General features: G+C 50.3%; 1 protein-coding gene across 7 annotated transcripts in view; it reads left to right on the top strand.

Moving 5' to 3' along the window:
• Tns3 (tensin 3) overlaps positions 1 to 20063 on the top strand; it is a 232056-nt gene that overhangs the window by 162198 nt on the left and 49795 nt on the right. For all 7 annotated transcript variants that reach the window (XM_075944308.1, XM_075944307.1, XM_075944310.1 and 4 more), the window contains 3 exons: positions 3241 to 4497; positions 18509 to 18669; positions 19640 to 19754. In XM_075944308.1, the coding sequence (XP_075800423.1) occupies positions 3241 to 4497; positions 18509 to 18669; positions 19640 to 19754 (1533 nt within the window). The remainder of the gene's footprint in view (positions 1 to 3240; positions 4498 to 18508; positions 18670 to 19639; positions 19755 to 20063) is intronic.

Below are 20063 nucleotides of genomic sequence, written 5' to 3'. Positions count from 1 at the left end.
CCTTCCTGGCCCCTGGCCTCTCCATCCTCCAGCAGGAGAAGCCAGCTTGGAAGCTTAGTATGCTCTCCGTGTAGAATTCTTGGCCATGTTGTGATGCTGAGAGCTAGTAGCTATGTGTGCAACAGGAAGCTCAAGAGAGTCCAGCATGTCTCTCTTGTTGTGGTTGGACGGTCCCTTTCTGTTTCTATGATACCACTGGGGTTGCCTGTGGTATCATAGCCATATACGTATAAAACCCTCTTAGGGGCTTAGAACTGAGCCCGACTGAGATTAGGCTCATGGGCAGGGTAGATACCACGCTGTTTTCCTGCGTCATTGTCATTTGAAGGTCTCGCTGATTTGGAACTGGAGATGTGGCTGAGTGGTTAAAAACACATAGCGCTCTTGCAGCGTTTTGAGTTTGGTTCCTAGTACATCGGCCGTGGCTCTCTACCTCCTGGAACTCCAGCTCTAAAGGACCTGATGTCCTGTGCTGGCCTCAGCAACCCCTGTACTCATGCAAACCCCCACACTCTCATACACACGTGATTAAAATTTCTAAAAACTCAAATTAAAAAAATTCTGTTACTAATAAAAATAACAACAGGATGATTCATGGCTGCCAGCTGGAGAACTAGCCCACTCTTTACCATTTTTCTAGGTTTTCTGTGTGCTGTTTTTGTGTTTTCATAGGAGCAGCTAGAGGATTGACTGTAGAATTTTTGAAGGTATTTTTTGGGCTGCCTTCTGGTTTACACTAGAAAATGAGAAGAGTATTTTTACAGTTCATTCTTACATTCCCTTCCCCCTTTTTTAAGCCTTGGTACCATTTAATTAAGATTCATGAAGAACTCATGCTTCAGACCTTATGGAAGCTGCAAATGAACTGTCTTAGCAGCCTGCACTCTGCCCTCGAGATGAGCAGACTCCTACCCTTAGCTCTGTGTCCCAGTGATCTGTGCTCCAGCTGCCTGCCTAGTGCAGGGAACTGGAGTAGCAGTCTTCTGGCATTCTGCCTAGTGTGTGCGTGCGTGCGTGCATCTGGGGGGGGGAGGCGGGGGGGGGCGATGAGGCAGTGTCTCTGTAATCCTCGTGGAGTAGAAGCTTCTCATCAGTGCCTTTCTCACACTGAGCCGAGCAGAAGGAAGCGCACTGGGTCTTCTGCCGTTGAGTTTCCCACAGCGGAACACTCTGATGACAGATGGAGCTGATGCTTCCTTGGGGCCCATAGAGATGCTCCGCTGTGCCGCCGTTAGCGCTCAGGTCAGCCTTCACGCAGAATCCCGTTTACCTTTTGTGTGGGAATTGGAAGATCACGGTAAACTCCGTGATTGGTAGAGCCTGATAGAGCCTGGGAATGAGCCGTGGGCTTGATGTTTTCAGGGACCATTCTTTTACACAGCCTTAGTGATTCTGCCCATGGCTGCCTGGTGATCTTTGTAACAGTGACATTTAGGATCACCTTTCCAGGCATTTTTGTCTGGTGTTCACAGAGCTGGGTATAGCATGTACTTTCAGGTTCTTTGTGTCTGAAACCTGGCTCAGTGCTGCTTGCTCAGGTAGGGACACCAGTGGAACCTCAAGTAGGTACACTCCTGACCTTGGCTGTGCAGGTAGGTGGTGTGGAACTGCAGGTGCACCCAGGCCCTGGTGCCTCGGTTCTGGGCGCTTCCCACTCCCGACAGCTGCCTAATCTTATTTACTCTCCCGGAGCCTCTCATCTTCCTAAACAAGCAATAACAACATGAAGGTCCATAACTCCACACCCCCGTCCAGCGTATGTGCGTGTCTGCACCTGCCTTCTCTCTGAACTTGGTCTCTTTACAGCTTTTCTGTATGATTCCTACCCCCAGAGCTCCCCTCCCCCGAGTTCTACGTTAAGATGTGGTTGGGCTTTTCCAGGCTAGACTGCACATCCATGTTCTCTATCCCTGTCCTCTCGTCTCTGCATGCTTGCCCTATGGTGCAATTAAGTTGAGAAGGGAGCCCAAGCTAAGCATGTTCTTGGAGCTGTGTCCTCAAGGCTGTGTGAGTATTTGGTACAGCACCTCCATACCCTTCAGCCCCATTCCCAGTGAGTCAGCCCATCCCCCAAAACGGCAGCAGCTGCTGAGTGTGACTATGTGTCCAGCTGTACCCAGAGGCCATGAGACACATGCTCAGGGCTAATCTCTTCTGACCTGCTGCATGAATAGGCTCAGTAGCCCCCAGAAAGGCGGATGGTGACTCAAGCCTTGAATTCTAGGTGCCTAAACAGCTTAGGATTCCAGCCACCCACCCGCAGCTCCCCTGCTGTGGAATGCCCATGATTCCACAGTGCTGAGAGTCCAGCAATGTCGGGGAGGTTTACCAGGGAGATGTGCTGACTGTGAACTGCAGCTTATTTTAGGAAGCTCTTGCTATGAGACGCCCTGTGTGGCCAAGGCAATTACAGCTGCCAGTCAGCAGATCGTGGCTCGCGAGTCTCCACGTACAGCCGCCAGGGCCCTAATTAATAACAGCAGCAGGCATTCAGCTCTTCCTGCCCACACGTTTGCATGACTTCCCGTGTGTAGTGCCAGCGAGTGAGGCCCAAAGGATCCGAGGTTCTGATGGTTATCAGATATCTCTGTTGTCCAAGGATCTAGTGCTGTATCAACAGGCCCTTTGATCCCATACTTTGCCTTCCCATTGGGCTGCATGTTTAGATTTTAGCACATCCCTGAGTGCTGATAGGATGGCAGGTTTATCAGTGACATGGGGGGTTTAATGATAGTTGGAGCCTTCGGGCTCAAAAGTGTTAGATGTATTTATGGAAGTACAGATGAGCAGTTGGGTCTTAGGGATTTGTGAGCTGAGCTGGGCTCCACATTCAAAATAATGACAGTAATGATTCAAAATAAAACATCTCTATAGAGGTGCATGCGTGTGTGCATCCGTGCATGCATGCGTGTGTGTGTATGTGTGTGTACTCCTATATTGGTATGTAAACATGAAGCTGGGGTATAGCTCATGAGACCCTGGGTTCCATCCTCATTGCGACAAACTAAGCTGAAAAGGCAGAAATGATTTTTGCCGAATATGTTTGATATACGAATCCCTTTTTTGTTAAAAAATTAATTCTCACTTGATAGAGGATCTGTGGAGTTTTGGGACCCCAGTTGAGTGTGCACCTGTTTATTGCTGAGTTCCATTATAAAGTCACTCCTCTATGTGCCTGCTGTCGTAGGTGGTACTCCCTTTGCTTCCTGGCTCATGGCCTGTCTCTTGCTCTCTCTACAGTGCTGCACACACAGGGTCCAGTTGATGGAAGCCTGTATGCCAAGGTGAGGAAGAAGAGCGCCTCGGATTCTGGCATTCCTGGAAGCCCTCAGGGCATGCCAGCAACCAGCAGTCCAGACCACGGTGATCACACCCTGTCAGTCAGCAGTGACTCCGGCCACTCTACTGCCTCTGCCAGGACCGATAAGACAGAAGAACGCCTGACCCCGGGTGCACAGAGGGGCCTGAGCCCTCAGGAGAAGGCTGAGTTGGACCAGCTACTCAGCGGGTTTGGCCTGGAAGAATCTTCGAGCTCCCACAAAGACATGACTGACGTGCACAGCAAGTATAGCGGGACGCGCCACGTGGTGCCAGCCCAGGTCCACGTGAACGGAGGCACGGCCCTGAAGGACCGGGAGACGGACATTCTGGATGACGAGATGCCCCACCACGATCTGCACAGCGTGGACAGCCTGGGCACTCTCTCCTCCTCCGAAGGGCCCCAGTCAGCCCACCTGGGCCCCTTCACCTGCCTCAAGAGCAGCCAGAACTCCCTCCTGTCTGACGGCTTTGGCAATGGTGTTGGTGAGGATCACCATGGTGCCCTTTCTCCAGACCTAGGTCTTGGTGTGGACTCTCTCTATGAGCGGGAGCGGATGTGTGGGGGCCGAGAGTCAAAGCAGCTGCAGCCCCTGCTGAGAAAGCCTTCTGCACCCACTCCACCACAGGCCTATGGGCAAAGCAACTATTCCACCCAGACCTGGGTGCGTCAGCAGCAGATGGTGGCTGCTCATCAGTACAGCTTTGCCCCAGACGGGGAGGCCAGGCTGGGCAACCACAGTACAGTGGACGACGGTGCTAGCCTTGCCCAGCCCCAGCCCCACCTCCCGGTCACTCCAACTCGTGGAGCCAGCAGCAGAGTGGCCGTTCAGAGAGGCATCAGCAACGGACCAAATCCCCCTGACACACAGCCACTCTGTCCTGGTAAAGTGCTCCAGCCAAGATTTCCAGAGGACAGAGGCATGAACGGAGTCCATCAGGAGCTGAACGCTAGTCATTCCCCAGGCTCTCCGACTCTGGATATCGACCAGTCCATTGAGCAACTTAACAGGCTGATCTTGGAGCTGGACCCCACCTTTGAGCCCATCCCCACACACTTGAATGCCCTCGGCATCTCAGCCAATGGCTCTGTCTGTGCTGATGGTGTGGCAAGTGGGCTCCGGTGTGGTGGCAGGCTGGACCCGGTGGAAGGCCCTGGCCGGAGCCCTGGCCAGCAAGGTGAGCTGATGAAAGACCAAGGTCAGGTAGGAAGTTGTCCAGCTGGGGATTTGGATTTGCTGAAACTCATTTCCTTGACAGTTTCTACCCTGAGCTGTGACCTAGGATACAAGTGGTACCTTGGCACTATGGGAGCTTGGTAGCAGATTTGAATGGTGGGAAGGAAGAGATGCAAAACTTGCCTCTAAGGATGTTCGGGGCAGGAATTGAGCCCCTTGAGGAGGAATATTGGTGTCTTATTCCACACATTTAGTCGCATCTCTTGGGGAGTACAGTGGGCTATTTGAGAACACCGGGTAGCCACCTGCTAGCTGTGTGATTCAGAACCTACGCATAAATTATCTGAGCCTCAGTTTCCTCATGTGAAGAATAAGCTCAACAATGAAGCTTTTCTCAGTTCAAGAATGTTCCTTTAGGAAGAGGGCCAGGCCTCCCCGTGAGTCAGAAGAACTGTTGGTCTCTCAGTCATCCTTGAGGTCTGAGTGAGCAGTCAGGGTATGCAAGCTGTCCTATTTACAGACATATTGTCCGAGTTCCTGAGACACCACATAGGCTGTTCCTGGGTGGCAGTAGCCACTGTGTGTTAGAGAGAAGTTTGCCTCTAGAGGGCTGAGGGAGACGTGCGCATGGGAGCATGAAGTAGAAAGTGTGGAGTGGCCTCAGAGAAGCTCAGGCAGAGTTGATTCAGGTTCCTGGGTCCTGAGAGCCACGATCTAGAGCCAAGACCATGGGCCTAGGCCTAGTAAGGGAGAAAACGTGGGTGTGAGGACCATCTTGTGCTGCCCCGTCTGAAGCAGATGAGAGTTGGCCAGTTGGCCAGAACTGTGTGGGTCTTTCTGCCTTAGACCCAGGTTTGACACCAGTACGGGGCCTTCTTGGGAAGGCCACGGTTGGTGGCAGTGGACAGTGGCCTCTGCCAAGTTTGTGGGAGGGTGTCTTGCAGGCTGTGTCAGGGCGATGAGGCCTGCTTTAGGATCAGGTTGCTATCAGATGTTCCCAGTGTCGGCATGGGTCAAGAAGGTCTGATAGCTGCTGGGGTCACTTCGTCTTTGGATGGAAAAACAAGCCACAGCGTATGACATCCTGAGTTGTCAGCGCTTTTGGATCTCAGGCAGCGCATACTGAGAAGGGGTTTGGGAGATAATGGAAGGGAAGAGGCTTGGTCTGGGATCTGCACAAGATTATCCCCGGAGGAGACTGATCAAAGTGAGGTCTCTGTGCGAGGGTGGTGAAGCGGCTGCAGGAAGTGGCAGGTGAGATCGAGCCGTGGTTGTTATTAGGAGCTAAGACTTGGAGGACAAGAAAGACAGCGCCAGGAAAGGGCTCTCAGCCATTTCCTTCTTCCTCTCATGAGTGCTTTTCTGTGCTTCTCAGAGAGTCTGTGAGCGTCCTCCTCAGTTTGTGTGTTAGTGATGCTGATGATAGAAACCTCTGAGTGTGCTGAATATTGCTTTGGGGTCCTAGTACGATGGTTTAATCAATCCTCTTGCAAGGACTCTTGCTACAAGGGCCTAGCTCAGCCTTACCTCCGTGTTTGTGGAGGTTAGTGGGTGATGAGGAGTCTTCATTTCACATGGACCCTGTGGAGTAGACCCATGGCCTCTGCCCTCTTTGAAAGGCTGCACCCTGGCTGATGTCTGGATCCCTCTCTGGGTAGGAACATGGATCCCTGGTAGCAGCATGGATCCTAGCTAACATCAGGGTGGCATGGGCTGCCAGCTAACTGGCATGCTGTCATCAAAGGACAGGACGGCTGTGGTTTTTCACTCATACTGTCTGTGGCAAGGAAAAGCAATGTGCTCTGGAGGACAGGAGATGTGAAGAAAAGCCAGACTCGGGCATTCCCTGCCCCGTGCTGGGGTCCGTCACTGGACACACAGCAGGATACTGTAGCTATTAAAGTATCTGGTAGGTAGGGGTCACACCTGAGGCTGGAAGGAATGAAGGCTTCTTCCCTGGTACAGTTCCGAGGCAGTGGGCTGGCCATCTGCAACCCCGGGCACCAGGACAGAAAGAGTAGCCGTGATGGAGGACTCAGGCCAGGTCAGCCCCAAAGCTGCATGAGCTCATTGACTCGGATATTTTCAGGAAATTCAGAGTCCTAAGTTTTGACTGGAAGCAAAACTCTACATTTGTTTAACGAATGTTCTTGGAAGATGGTACTTGGGAAGGTTAAATCAAAAGGCTTTTCTCCAGGAACAAAAATCTCTTCTGAGGTTTGGAACAGTTTGTGGATGTCTTATGGTGTATATGGGGGGGACACAAGACACAGGCACAGGTGACTGTTTTCTAGTTGACTGGCTGCAGTCCTGAAGGGATTTCCCCTTCCTGTAGCAAAGCTGGTATAGGACCAGGAACTGAAGAGCATCACTTTGGCTCCCGCCCTCGCCTTGGTCGTTATTAAATTACTGAAGAAATGGATCATGTTACTAACTGGAGGTTTATTTTAATCTTAGATCCTCTTTAGTTTCTTTTCTTATAAAGATAAATATAATTTTCAAATGGAATAACTTTCCTACTTAATAGATTAGCAATTTTTAAATCCATCTGTGTTTAACAGGCATCCTAGGCCATTGTCAATCCTTTGGAACCATAGTGTGGTATCACAGGAATATATTGAATCTCACAAAACTGGGACTAGACTCTGAAGGTGTTTTTGAAATCCGGAATCTTGCTGCACATGAGATGCTGTCCCCAAGCAGCAGCTGGGAAGCTCAGCATGAGGACAGAGCTGAGCCGGTGACACCCTTCCTTTAGCCAGGCTTCCTGTGTTAGGTCAGCACCCAGCTCCAAATGTAGGAAGGCCGAGTCTTGTACTGTATTTCATTTAAGAAGCCTGGGTGTGGTGCAACTGTCTCCTGGAACTCAATTCAGGACATCTTGTTTTGACGAAATCCCATCAAGAGAATGCTTATGTACTTACTCCCCCTGAGTGAGGAAGGGGCAGTCTTTCCTCACTGTTAAGTAGAGAAAATGCTCAAACTCTGTTGGTCTCAAATTTAATAATGGAATTTAAAATTTTTGTTTAATTTTATTTTTTTTATGTGTATAGGTATTTTGCCTGCCAGCATGTCTGTGCACCGCTTGTGTATCTGGTGCGTGTTGAAGATGCTGTCAGGTCCTCCGAAACTGGAGCTATAGGAGATTGTTACTCACCACGTGGGTGCTGGGAATCCAACATGGGTCCTGTGGAAGAGCAGCTGGTGCTTTTAGCCACTGAGCCCTCTCTAGCTCCTTATCCAAAGATTTAAATTTCAGTGTCCCCGTCCCTGTCTCTGAATGGAAAAGTTCAGTCATGCATGATGTAAAACAGAAATCTCCAGAAATTAGCAGAGAGATTCAGAAAAATACAAATGGCTAAGCAGCTTGTTTCGAACCCCTAGAAGTTCTGCAGTGATATAAAACCCTGCACTTTGAAAGATTCCCAGGTCTGTTTGTCCAGGCCTGTTTTCTCGGTCAGTTGGGTGGGGAGGGATAAGAGCTGCTGAGCTAGGGTCCTCTGTGTGTGGCTGTCTGCTGGGCTGTGCTGAGTAAGAGGGGCCCAGTGAGACAGAAAGACTTCATGTCGTCCCCAGGACATTGCTATTCATGAAACCTGGCCCCATAGTGGACATGGGATTGCCTGACTGCTGTCTTTCTGAATCTTGTACACACATGAAGATTCTGGGCTGCAAAATTCCCAGAATGCTCTATCTTCTTCATGCTCTGTTCCTCCCTGACCCACCTTCCCTTCTGATCCTGAGGCCAACTTCTCCTGTGCTCTCTGTTTTGGTTTTAGATGCAGGTCCACTGTAGGATGCCTGGACCACAGCATCCTCAAGTCACTAAAATCCTTCACTTTCCGGATCATGTCTTGAATGCAAGAAACCAGGTGAGGGCAGGCAGTTCAATTGGGGGGCTTTTGCTACCTCAGAGTGCCCACCGGCCAATAAGACTGCTCCCTCACTCTGGTGCGATCGACTTTGATTGGACCTTGTTTGAGAGCCCAAGTTGTTTCATTGACAGACCCCCCCCCCCCAGCCTCTGCTCCTCTCCCCCACTCCAATTCAGCCTGCAAATGGGCTGCCTTCTGGGATCACAATGGAATGGCCTGGCTACCTGAGTAACCAGAGAAGGGAGCCAAACTATGAAGCCTCTCCTTCTATGCATGACAGAAAGCTGGCTGCCATTTCCATACCTTGGGGACTTCTTGCTTCACGCTGTTAAAATCTTTGATACTTGTTACATTAGGCTCCGTGCCCCGTAGCAGGAAGCTGGCAGGCACTTCTTGCCGATAGCATCCTGACCCTTCCTGGCCGTGTTTTTAGAATTCCTGTGCTGTGGGAGGCGTGCGTGAAGCTTCAGAATGCAGCCCTTGGGTGCTTCGATGGCAGGGACTAGAGACTTGTGGAAGGGGAGACCCGCTTACGGTTCGCCTTTGCTAACATAGTTCAGTCCCTGTCACTACTAGCAAGTCAAGGAATCTAGGGAGTGCTCCATGAGCTCCTCACAGGCTTGGCTGGTGCAGGGCTGCTGGCCAGGTAGATGTCCCCAAAGGGTGTGAAATGTTGGGGGAAGCTCAGTGCTAACCAACCAGCACCCCAACCAGCACCGGCAGAGGTGTCAGGGAGTAATGCTGGATGGGCGGGGTGGGTCCCATCACAGGTTCAGCCTTGTGTTCAAGGAGCCCAGAGGGCGAGCCATGGCCTCTTGGGCCTCTTGGGGCTTGTCTATATGATTGATCAACTGTCCCATCAGTGGCGAAAGTGGATCTGACAGGGGACACTGTGGGTCAGGAGTCATAGCCCAGATACTGGAAGGGTGGGACTAGGTTCATGAAAATGCCATGGGTTGTGTTTGCTTCCAGCTCTGCAGAAGAGTTTCAGATGGGAGAGAGTTCCGCACTGGGGATGTAGCTCTGTGGTATAGCATTGCTTGACTGGACAGAGGGGAGCACTTGGGATTTGTCGCTGCAGGGGTTGGGGAGCTACCGAGTCTCAGGGCTTCTAGCAATACTACACTATTGTAGAGCCACCACCGTTGTGTGGTTTCTGAACTCTCCCCAATTTCCCCAGAGAAGACTTTTATCCCTTAGCACGCACTTCCCACCTCAGCCCACAGCACACTAACCTACTTCCGGTCTCCCTAGATCAGCTGTTCTTTTTATAGGAATGCAGTTGTATACTGCCTCTGGTTTCCTTTTTACAGAGCACATTATTTTCAAAGGTCTGTGGCTAATGGAGACTGTTTATGGCTAGATGCCACTCCATAGTCGATCTGTTCCTGTCAGCGGACACGAGGATTCCATCAGCATTCTGACTGTGGGGAATATTGCTGTTCTGTGTGGGTGCACACAGACCTGTTTCAATACCTGATTGCTTATCACTAGATGTGGATTTGCTGGGTCCCGGGGCAGTTCTTGCTGAGATTGCCGGGAAAGTGCCACTCAGATGTTTGAAAGTCTCTTTGGAGACTGGCCAGCCTGTCAGTGGACAGGGTCATCTTCTGAAGCTTCAAGCTCTCAGTATAGTAGAAACCTTTGGTCTGTTGTCATTTTGTAAGGGACTGAGGTTCTGGGAAGTTCACCCTCGGGGAGAACTGCCCTTTGTGGTCCTGTCTTCCATGTGGTGGAGGTCAAATCCTTTCTCTCCATCAGAAGGAACAGGCTCTGACAGTTCCCAAGCTTGGTGATGTCAGGCTGTGCTGTCATTTTTGCCTCTGCCACATGGCCTTGTGTTGTGACGTGGGCCGTGCTTGAGGGAAGTGTCTTGCCCTCTGCAGATGCCATAGAGAAAGTTACTTAAGCATAAAACGAAGGAATCAAAACTAGGTACCGAAACCTTCTTGGGGAGTGGACTCTCCAGTGTGAGTGGAGGGTGACGTGACCAGAACCCTCTTTGGAGCTTGGAGCTCTTTGCAACAGTATTCAGAGTTCATTCAGCATTCCGCTGGGTGTTTGTTTCACCGAAAAGGCGTTCTTCCCGGGTTTGGGGACTTGTTCTCTCCCTTTCGAACATGCCTTCAGCTACTCAAGCACTTGCAGGATCCCCAGGGGGACACGTCTTCAATCCCATTCCCTTCCTCATAACTTTGCACACAGAAGTGGCTTTTCCCGTCAGGACCAGAGAGGGGAAGAGGAGGTGACCCTGCACATACCCAGAGGGCTTTTCCTGACCTCCTCCTGATTGTCACTCAGCACTGGGGCTACCAGTGTCCTACCCCTTTTCTTTGTGGGAAATTCCCACCTTTGTCCATTCCCTCTCCATCGAGGTTATGCCTGTTTACCCGAGTAAGCTGACATCAGGAGGCCCCTGCCTCAGCACAGAACAGCCTTTGCTCGATTTGTTTTCGTTCCCAGAAATGCGAGGGAGTTTCCCAAACCACCCGCATGCCAGGGTGGTGCCAGGCTTGCTCTGTTCTTACATGATCCTGTAAAGACGAATTAATCGCTGATGGGCACTTCTCTTTCCGGGGTCCCAGGTAGAAAATAAAGATCACATTTTTAAAAGGGATCATGCTCTGGGATCTGTTCCCTTTCCTTTGTATTAGTTATGTTAGTTCCCGTGTATTTGTAAGATACTCGGTACATCCTGACCTAGGCCCTTTAGATCCATTTCCCTACATGTCTATGGAGAGTGCTGGTAAGAGCCCGAGCCCACTGTCAGCTGGTGTCACACAGTTTCTGATTTCCTGCTAGGACTTAGATTCCACCCATTCTTTGCACTGCACTCTGTGGCCACCTGTGGGCTTTCTGAACACAGATGCCAGTAATGCCCATATGTGTTTCTGTCTGCCAAGGGAGGCTGAGTAGCCTGGTAGGGGCCCGAGTGTCTGACGTACTTTATGCTTAGTTACTGACTCGGGGGCTTCAAGCCTGCTGTGCCTACAAGTTGAAAGCTTGACAGTCATGCCCTGACTCCAAGGGAAGGGATAGATGTCAAAGAGGAAGCGTGAAGCGTACACGGAAGGATCTTAGGGACACACACTGGAGAACCACATGATTTCCGCTGTGGCTTTGAACTGAGATGTGTGTCTAGTCGCTCGTCCCATGGCTCCTTGAGGCTGGGTTGTTCTCCCAGGTTGATTCCAGTGGGGCCAGAGTTTGGGACCTTGCTGTGCAGCATGTGGAGAACAGCTTGTGGTCCTGCATTGCCCCGTAAGCTGACTTCATTTCAGCAACGGAGTGGGCCATGTGCCTCACCGAGGAGAAGACTGTACCCTGAAAAGTCAGTGTGGGTGTCACGTTTTCTCCTGCTTGGCATCCCTCACCCTCTTTTCAGATACGTTAGGTGACACCAAGAAGTGTCCACATGGCCCATAGCAGCTTTGGAGGACACAGCTGAATGAGACAGTGAGGAAGGACTTTGCGCTCTCACGATCGGGAATTTGGTGCATTTGAACAAGTGCAGAACTGCCAAGGAGCATTATGGGGGATTTCTTCTAAAAATTAAGTTTCCAGTTGAGTGGTATAAACATTGTCTCCCTACCCCACACATACTCAGGAATTCCCAGTTATGATATTTTCTATCCTGGACCGTCATGCCTCGGTCCTGCATGTTAAACACAGTACCTGACAATCTTAGACCGGACACAGTTCTTGTGGTCTCTGTGGGTGATGTTCTCCTGCCCACGAGGCCTTCAGTGTCGACAGATGAAGTGCTTGGGGGAATTCCTTGTCCTGATCTCCCCACTATCATAGTGGCTTTGGTGGTGTGCCCCCTAGCTTGGCTTTCTTTGCCCCATTGCCACACTGCCCACACAACTGCCTGGACTTGGAACGCTACAGTTCTCAGTGATTTAGCATCAGCCTCTCATGCTCTTTGAGGTTTGGTGCCCTCCAGAGACCTATGGTAGTCTCAGCTTCTGTTATGCTTGACATGGTCTGTGGTGGTCCTGGGCAGTGCTCAGAAGGCGTCCTCACATAGCTGGATGTTGGCTTTGGCAGGAGCAATGAAGAACACATAGGGACTCAGGCCTTAAGCTATAGCCTGAGGTCATGTGGCTTCATAGGGCTAGGTGGAAGGATGGCCCACGTGAGGACAGCTGAATGCTCAAGGAACTGGCCTTGCTGATAGTGGGGTCAGGTGTCCAGTCTTGCTGCCACAGCAAAGCATGTCACCACATGGCTGCTGTCTGTCCCCCCCTCCATTGGGAGCCCAGCTGCACAGAGGGTTCCTGGAACAAGGCTCATAGGCAGAGCTGCCTGCCAGTATGATCTATGCTTACTTAGGCCTGGAGTGGCCTCCGCCTTCCAAGCTCTCTGAGCTTTTGTAAGCACCAGGGTCCAGTTCAGGTTTCCTTTTTACTGCCAGGGAACATGCTGGAAGCAGGTGTGACTCCCCACAACAGCTGAGCCCCAGCAGGCACAAGTGGGAAGAGAGCCTAGTGGGTCCCAGCAGGTGCAGGTGGAAGGGAGCCAAATGGGTCTCAGTAGGTGCAGGTGGGTCTGCACAGCTATGGTAGGGGCCCTTTGCCTGCAAATATTCCCCGAGGCCTGATTTTGTCCCTGTGTTCCCTTGGCTATTAGAACCTAGAAGGGCTGGTATGAGTGTCAGACTGCTCAAATCCTGAGGAGACTCCCACAAGCCAGCACAGTTTCTCTTCGTTCCCATATCAGACCAGTACCACATCTTAGCGTCCACCAGCAGTCCCTGCTCCTGTCCTTTCCTTTTCTCCCCCTGGATTTGACTCCTTACAGGAAAATGAAGAGTAAATATTGTTGTGGCCACTTGTATGCCATGAATTTTACAGCTCTATTCAAACAATAGATTTACTCTTTCCTCATTGACTCGTTAAGTATTTTACTATTCACTTGCCCAAGGCCATCCAGTCAGCTTTGTGCTGGAGCTCCGAAGTCAGTTTGCACTCCATATAATATAAGCCATGGAAATCTGCTCTTTCTGCTTCTGATGATGTGGAACCCCAACCGTGCAGGGAAACAGGAGGCTCTGATGCAGCTCCTCCCCCCAGTTCCTAGCGTCCTGCTAGGACAGTGGTTCTCAACCTTCCTAACGCTGAGACCCTTTAATACAGTTTCTCATGTTGTAGTGACGACATAGCCATAAAATTATTAAGTTGCTACTTCATAACTGTAATTTTGCTACTGTTATGAATCATACCATAAATATCTGTGTGACCCCTGTGAAAGGGTTATTTGACCGGCTCTAAAAGAATCATGACCCACAGTGGCTTTGCTAGGAGCTGGTGGACCCTGAGTGGGGGGTGACAAACGGTGGTGCATAGAAGTGTGCGTGCATACAGGTGCTTTCGTGGTAGTGCAGAGAGTAACCTAATGAACAGAAACGATTTACTCTCCAGCAGATGCTCACAAGTTGAGCCTAGAGTGGAAAGAGAAACAAGCAAGCCACGTGGCTTCCTTACTGTATGGCACTGTTCCCAGGGAAAGGAGGGAGGGTTGGGAGCATATGCTTGACAAACCACCATGGGCTCTTAAGGGAGGCCAGCTTTCGGCGTAGACTACTGACCAGGTCATCTGTCCCTCATCTGTGCTCCATCCTCCATCTCCTGCTCCCTCCTCCCCACATTGCTTCCCCCACTCAGAGACAGCCAGTCCTCAGGAGCATCAGTGGGGATGGACATCAGAGCTAAGGTCTGATGTGACTGGGTAGCAGCTGTCTCCGCATCTAGCTTCAGTAATGAGCCAAGCCCAAGGGAGGTGATGGTGCAGAGATACGGTGCCTGCTGTTTCAGTCCTTCTAAAGGGAAATGACCTGCTTGGCAGCCACCCGAGATACTAGGTAAAATACCTAGAGAGATGTCCCTGCAGCCGCCAACCTCCTCCCGGGCCTCTAGATCACCAGAGCGTGAGGGGAACAAAATGTCTGGTTGCTTCTGTGTCTTTTCTACCTAGAAACATTGGCTCTGAGAGGCCCTGAAGTAGTGAGGAGTCAGGGTGAAGCGCCTGTGCCTGTGTTTTTCTCTGGGCAGCCCCTGGCCCCACCTTTCTTCTGAAGCTCTGCTGTCTGTGTGTGAGGCTTAGGACTGTGGCATGCTCATTGTCATAGGATCATTGCAGACCTTTAGGAGGAGGTATCAGCACAAGGGGTTTGATAGGCACAGACTGCTTCTTGCAAGAAGGGGAGCCTTGGACCATATGTGTTTCTACACCCCTGGAAGTGCAGATGCTGGGGGTTCCTCATCCTAGAAGCTGCCCATTTCTAGGAATGCCCTCCTTGCTGATAGCAGCCTTCAAATGGGGAGTCTTGTAGTACCCAGGAGTGTTGACCCGCAGAAGTGGGGTGCATGTGCTGAAGTGCCCCCCTCCCCCTCCCTACACACCAGTATTGAGAGCACAGAACTTGAGCTTCGTCTGTCACGGATGTGCAGGTAGAGGCTGTGTCAGCGTGGAGGTCAGTGTGTGAATGTAGAGTGTGGAGGGCTGTGGGAGGGACTAGATGCAGGAGTGTGAGCTGCGTGAGTGTGATGTGTAAGAGAGTGCACATATGGTGTGTGTCTGAATGGCCATGTGTGAGAATAGGGGGAAGAATGTGTGACTCAGTGTCAGAGAGTGTGTGGGTGAGAGACTGGCATGTGGTATGTGCCAGCATGTGGACGCTGTAAGAATCAAACCATGTGAGAACGAGTGCCATGTCTGTGGCAGTGAATGTGAACATGTCACTTGAGCCTGCGTGACAGCTGAGTGTGTAAGAGACCACGCCCATCCCTGTGGATGTTTCGTGGACAACTAAGTTCTTAGGACTAATTCAGTTCTCAAGATTTAGTGCCGCCATCCTTGGGGATTCCCTCTCTCTCTTTCACCTCCCAGTGCTGAGGAGGAGCAGCTGCCAAGAGGGTCTCTATGGTAGATGCTGTTGGTGCATAGTGGAGACTGTTGATGGAGCATTCCGTCTCTAGATGTGGCTTCAGGCCTAGACTTAAGCTCTGCTCTCTCATTGCTCTTGCTGAGCTGTCTTGGGTCTGTTGTGGAACCTAACTTTGGCATTGTCTTGCCTGAAAAATAGGAAGAACAGGTCCTGCCTTGGAGCTGTTAGGTCTGCCTACTGTCTCTGGATAATTAAAGAAGCACCAAGACCCCTGCAGTGTGGTACCTTGTGGCACCTGTGGGGTGCATTGCCCTAGAACGGTGGGGAAGGTCACATCCACTTGGGTTCCTGCAGTGGGTTCCTTAGGGAAGAGGAAATGCTTGTTTGTTTATTAATTGATAGATTGATTGATTGATTTGATTTTTCGAGGCAGGGTTTCTCTGTAGCTTAGGAGCCTGTCTGGGAACTAGCTCTTGTAGACCAGGCTGGCCTTGAACTCACAGAGATCCCCCTGCCTCTGCCTCGCAAGTGCTGGGATTATAGGTATGCCTCACTAGTACTGCCCGACTGGAAATTTTTATTGACTCAACCCCAGAGTTTGTGAAGATAAACAGAAGTGGGTGCAATGTAAGACCTGAGGCTCAGAGAAAACCAGCTTAGGCCAGCAAGTACTGCGGACTAGAGGGAGAGCAGCCATCCATGTAGAGCGTGAAGGGTAGAGAGCCTGCAGAGACCATCGTGCAGAGAACTGCAGAGGAGAGAAAAAGAAAGCAGGTTTGTTTCTCCCAAAGGGAGTCCAAGTCTTGTCTTTCTTAATTTTAGAAAACAAAAATGTTATTATTATTGAAAATTTTAGAAGAGAGAATCAAAGGAACAGGAACTTTGCTGTGAGATGGTTGGTATCTCCTAGAAATATCAGAGAAGCTACCCCGTGAAATCTTACCAGCATGGCTGCCTAAACATGACCCAGCCAAGATGACACCAATAGACGTGTTAATGTGGATGGGGGAAGCTCAGGAGGCCTCATCCCTAAACAAAGAACTTCAGGCAGCTCAAGATTGCCAAGGGCAGGAGAGATAGTCGCCAGGGAAGAGCATACTAAATGTCATCTAACAACAATGGTTAGCTCTAAAATATATAAAGTCAAGTAACATTACACAGATTTAGCAGGTTGTTTTTATTTATTTAAGAATATATGTATGTTCACATACCTCTGTGTGTGTGTGTGTGTGTGTGTGTGTGTGTAGCAGCAATTAAAGAAAAAGGCCAGGAATTTTTTTCTTTCTTTTTTTTAAAAATTTATTTATTTATTAAAGATTTCTGTCTCTTCCCTGCCACCGCCTCCCATTTCCCTCCCCCTCCCCCAACTAAGTCCCCCCCACCCAGCCCGAAAAGCAATCAGGGTTCTCTGTCCTGTGGGAAGTCCAAGGAACCCCCACCTCCATCCAGGTCTAGTAAGTTGAGCATCCAAACTGCCTAGGGTCCCACAAAGCCAGTGCGTGCAGTAGGATCAGAAACCCATTGCCATTGTTCTTGAGTTCTCAGTAGTCCTCATTGTCCGCTATGTTCAGAGAGTCCGGTTTTATCCCAGGCTTTTCCAGACCCAGGCCAGCTGGCCTTGGTGAGTTCCCAGTAGAACATCCCCATTGTCTCAGTGTGTGGGTGCATCCCTTGCGGTCCTGAGTTCCTTGCTCGTGCTCTCTCTCCTTCTGCTCCTGATTTGGACCTTGAGATTTATGTCCGATGCTCCAATGTGGGTCTCTGTCTCTGTCTCCTTTCATCGCCCGCTGAAGGTTAATATTCAGGAGGAAAAGCCAGGAATTTGAAAGAAAGGCATATAGTACATGGGAGGGGTTGGAGGGAAGAAAGAGAAGGGGGAAATGATGTAATTGTTCAATAATTTAAAAAAATAAAATTACAAAAAATAGTTATAGTTTGAAATTTTAAAAAAGACAGAGGCATTTGCATGGAATTCCACATCCCAGAGATTGGCTTTTGAATATTTTCATACCATTTTTTCTTTCTTTGGACCCTAAAGCATTTGCCACTGCCCCTGTGACATTGATACATGACTGTTTACTGATTTGCTGTGCGGTGTAGAGCAAACTCCCAGCCATGAAAGCCCGCTGCTGCTCACCGCTGTGATGACAGGATTATGTCATTTTCTATGTGAGAGCCCCTGCCCAGCTTGGTCACCATGGCTGGGGCAGGTGCAGGGCACCTTGGCTCTTACTGGGGCTACTGCCGTGTTACAAAACTCTCTTACTGGGCTTGTTCGGCCCGCTGTTTCAGACTTCCCAGTCCCAGGACCACACACATTTTAAGAAATAGGAGGGCCACCTATGTCCCTGAGGCTGAATCTTGGCAGCTTGTGTGAAGCCCCTTCCCTGTACAGCAAGCTCTTTGTCATCTGATCCACCTCCCCGCCCCCTATTTATTTACCGTTTTGAGACAGGGTCTTGGCACCTAGTCCAGGCTGACCTTGAACAGCGGTCCTGACTCATGGAATCACAAGCATGCACCATCATACTTAGGGGTTCTCTGTTTTTAGCTGATGCCTGGCCTGCCAACAAAGCCTGATTTAGGATGAAAGACTACATTGTGACTTGAGACGTTATCACTTCTGTATGCTTCTGCAGGTGTTCCCCATTGCCCAACTTTAAGAATTCCCTGAGAGAAATTTTAAGACAGACTCTAGCCCAGATATACTTTTCTCCCTAACGAGATGAATATCAGCTTTGGCTAAATGCAGGGATCATTGGCATCTGGGTCAGGAGTAAAGAAAGGCCTGTGGAATTTCTGGCTGAGAGTGGCATTGGGCTATTAAATGTCCATTCTTAGTATTTGGTTTGGGGTTTTCCCCTCCATATGAAGGTTCAGTTTGTCCTGGTAAACCACACGCCTGGGTCACTGTAGGGGCATAGTCTATTCGGTGCTCACACCAAGCCTGGGGGCAGAAGTCAAGTTTAGCTAGTCTCCTGTCCCAGGACTGTGGGCCAAGTCCTAGTGCCTGGCCTTGCCTGTACTCCAGGACCTTTTCTGGATGGAGTCCTCTGGTTCATCTCTGGGCATCCTAGAGTGCCCCTGTGTTTGTGGTCTGCCCACAGCAGTCCTTGTGTCTGTCTGGAATGGCTGACTAGTGATTATCCGTGATTGGTTTAAGATGGGTTTTATCAATGGTCTCTGCTCTGTGCTGTGGGGGATCGTAATCAGAAGGCTAATTGTTTTCCTGTTCACTGGCTCCACAGGTGATGAGTCCATCGGGGGACGGCTCCGGAAGCTGAGTCTTGGGCAGTATGACAATGATGCTGTGACCCAGGTGTCCTTCTCTAAGTGTGGATGGGGAAAGGCTGGTGTGGACCCAGCCCCAAGTCTGGGACCATTTTCCTCTCCTGCAGACATCAAAGAGGTATGTTTTGTCCCTGTCCCCATCTCCACTCAACCCCACTTTCCTGTCCTTGGGCTTAGGGCAGTGGCTATGCCAGGTCCTTGTACAAAACCACCAGGCACTGTAACCTCTCTGTCTTTGACAGTCCTCCTTGTCCCATAGACATGGTTCTTCAGTGACAGGCAGGGGTTCTGATTGGAAGCGCAGGTCAGAAGGCCTGTGTGGGGTCTGCACACTCCCTAGAGATGGCTATACAGTGGGTACCTTGCATGGGCCATTGAAACCTCAATGCTCTGATCTGTAGAATGGGTATGAGATGCAAAGCATGCAGGTGGGTTGTGAGGGTTAGGGAGCATGACCCTGGAGCTAGCAGGACCCTGTAAATAGATAGCATAGCCAGTGACAAATGCAGACTTCTAGCCTGCACACAGAGCTTCAAGTTCCCCATGGCAAATGATGACCCCAAGGAGGTCTATAGACAAGCGTCTCCTGCCTTGTCCTGGGACATGTAGCTAAGGCTTCGTGTCAGAACTGGAGTAAGACGGGCAAGTAGTTAACCCCAAGTAGTTAACCCTAATTATACATCTGATTCTCAAATTGAAAAATTGGGGCCTTCACCGTAACTCTTGCAAACACGCACTGTTGATGTCTGAATGTTTCTCCTAGAGTGCATTCCTGTGCGTCTTCACTTCTCCGTGATAGTGATGTAGCTAAGGATTCCTTGGTGCTCTTTCGTGCTCAGTGGTGTGGTGCCTTCTTGCTTTGCAACCAAGCCTCCATCACCTTCATCCCTGGCTCTCCAGCACTGTCATACGCCCCTCCTCTCTGTGCTTGGGTGATAGCGAGTAGTAGCAGGGGGCCAGTTTCTTCCCTTTTGTCCCCCTCTCAGATGTGGGCTCTGTCAGCAGATCATCTTGAGAGCCCGTATCTCTGTGTAAAGAGCCTTTGTGTGGGGTCTCATTTTTCTCTTCTCCCTCTGTGCTGGTTTCAGACGATGATCACTGCCTATCCCCCTGGCCTCGATATGATCGACGGCAGGATTTCCAACAGCAAGGATTCTGTGTGTCTGACCCCAGCGTTCCCTGTGTCTCCAGAAACACCGTATGGTAAGAAAGAAGGAAAACCAGCTGGGTGCCACTAGGTACCACAAAGTGGGATGTAGGCTGTCTTGTCGGACAATCTTTGTACCACCAGACTGCAAATAATGACCCAGCGACCTATTATTAATTATGAAAGCTTCACCTTTTCCTCAGGCTTTTCCCAAACTAGCTCTTATAGCTTGATCTACTCATTCTGCCATGTGATTCAGTTACCTCTTCTTAGTATGGCATATCCAACTTGCTCCGAGTCTGCTGCTGAAACCATGCACCTAGTTTCCTCCTCATAGCTTCTCCCTCTGCCTGAAAGTCCCGCCT

Source organism: Microtus pennsylvanicus, chromosome 12 (genome assembly GCF_037038515.1).
Source record: "Microtus pennsylvanicus isolate mMicPen1 chromosome 12, mMicPen1.hap1, whole genome shotgun sequence".
Lineage (NCBI taxonomy): Eukaryota > Metazoa > Chordata > Mammalia > Rodentia > Cricetidae > Microtus > Microtus pennsylvanicus.
The sequence above is the reverse complement of the archived record's forward strand: the minus strand, read 5'-3'. Positions and strand labels throughout refer to the sequence as shown.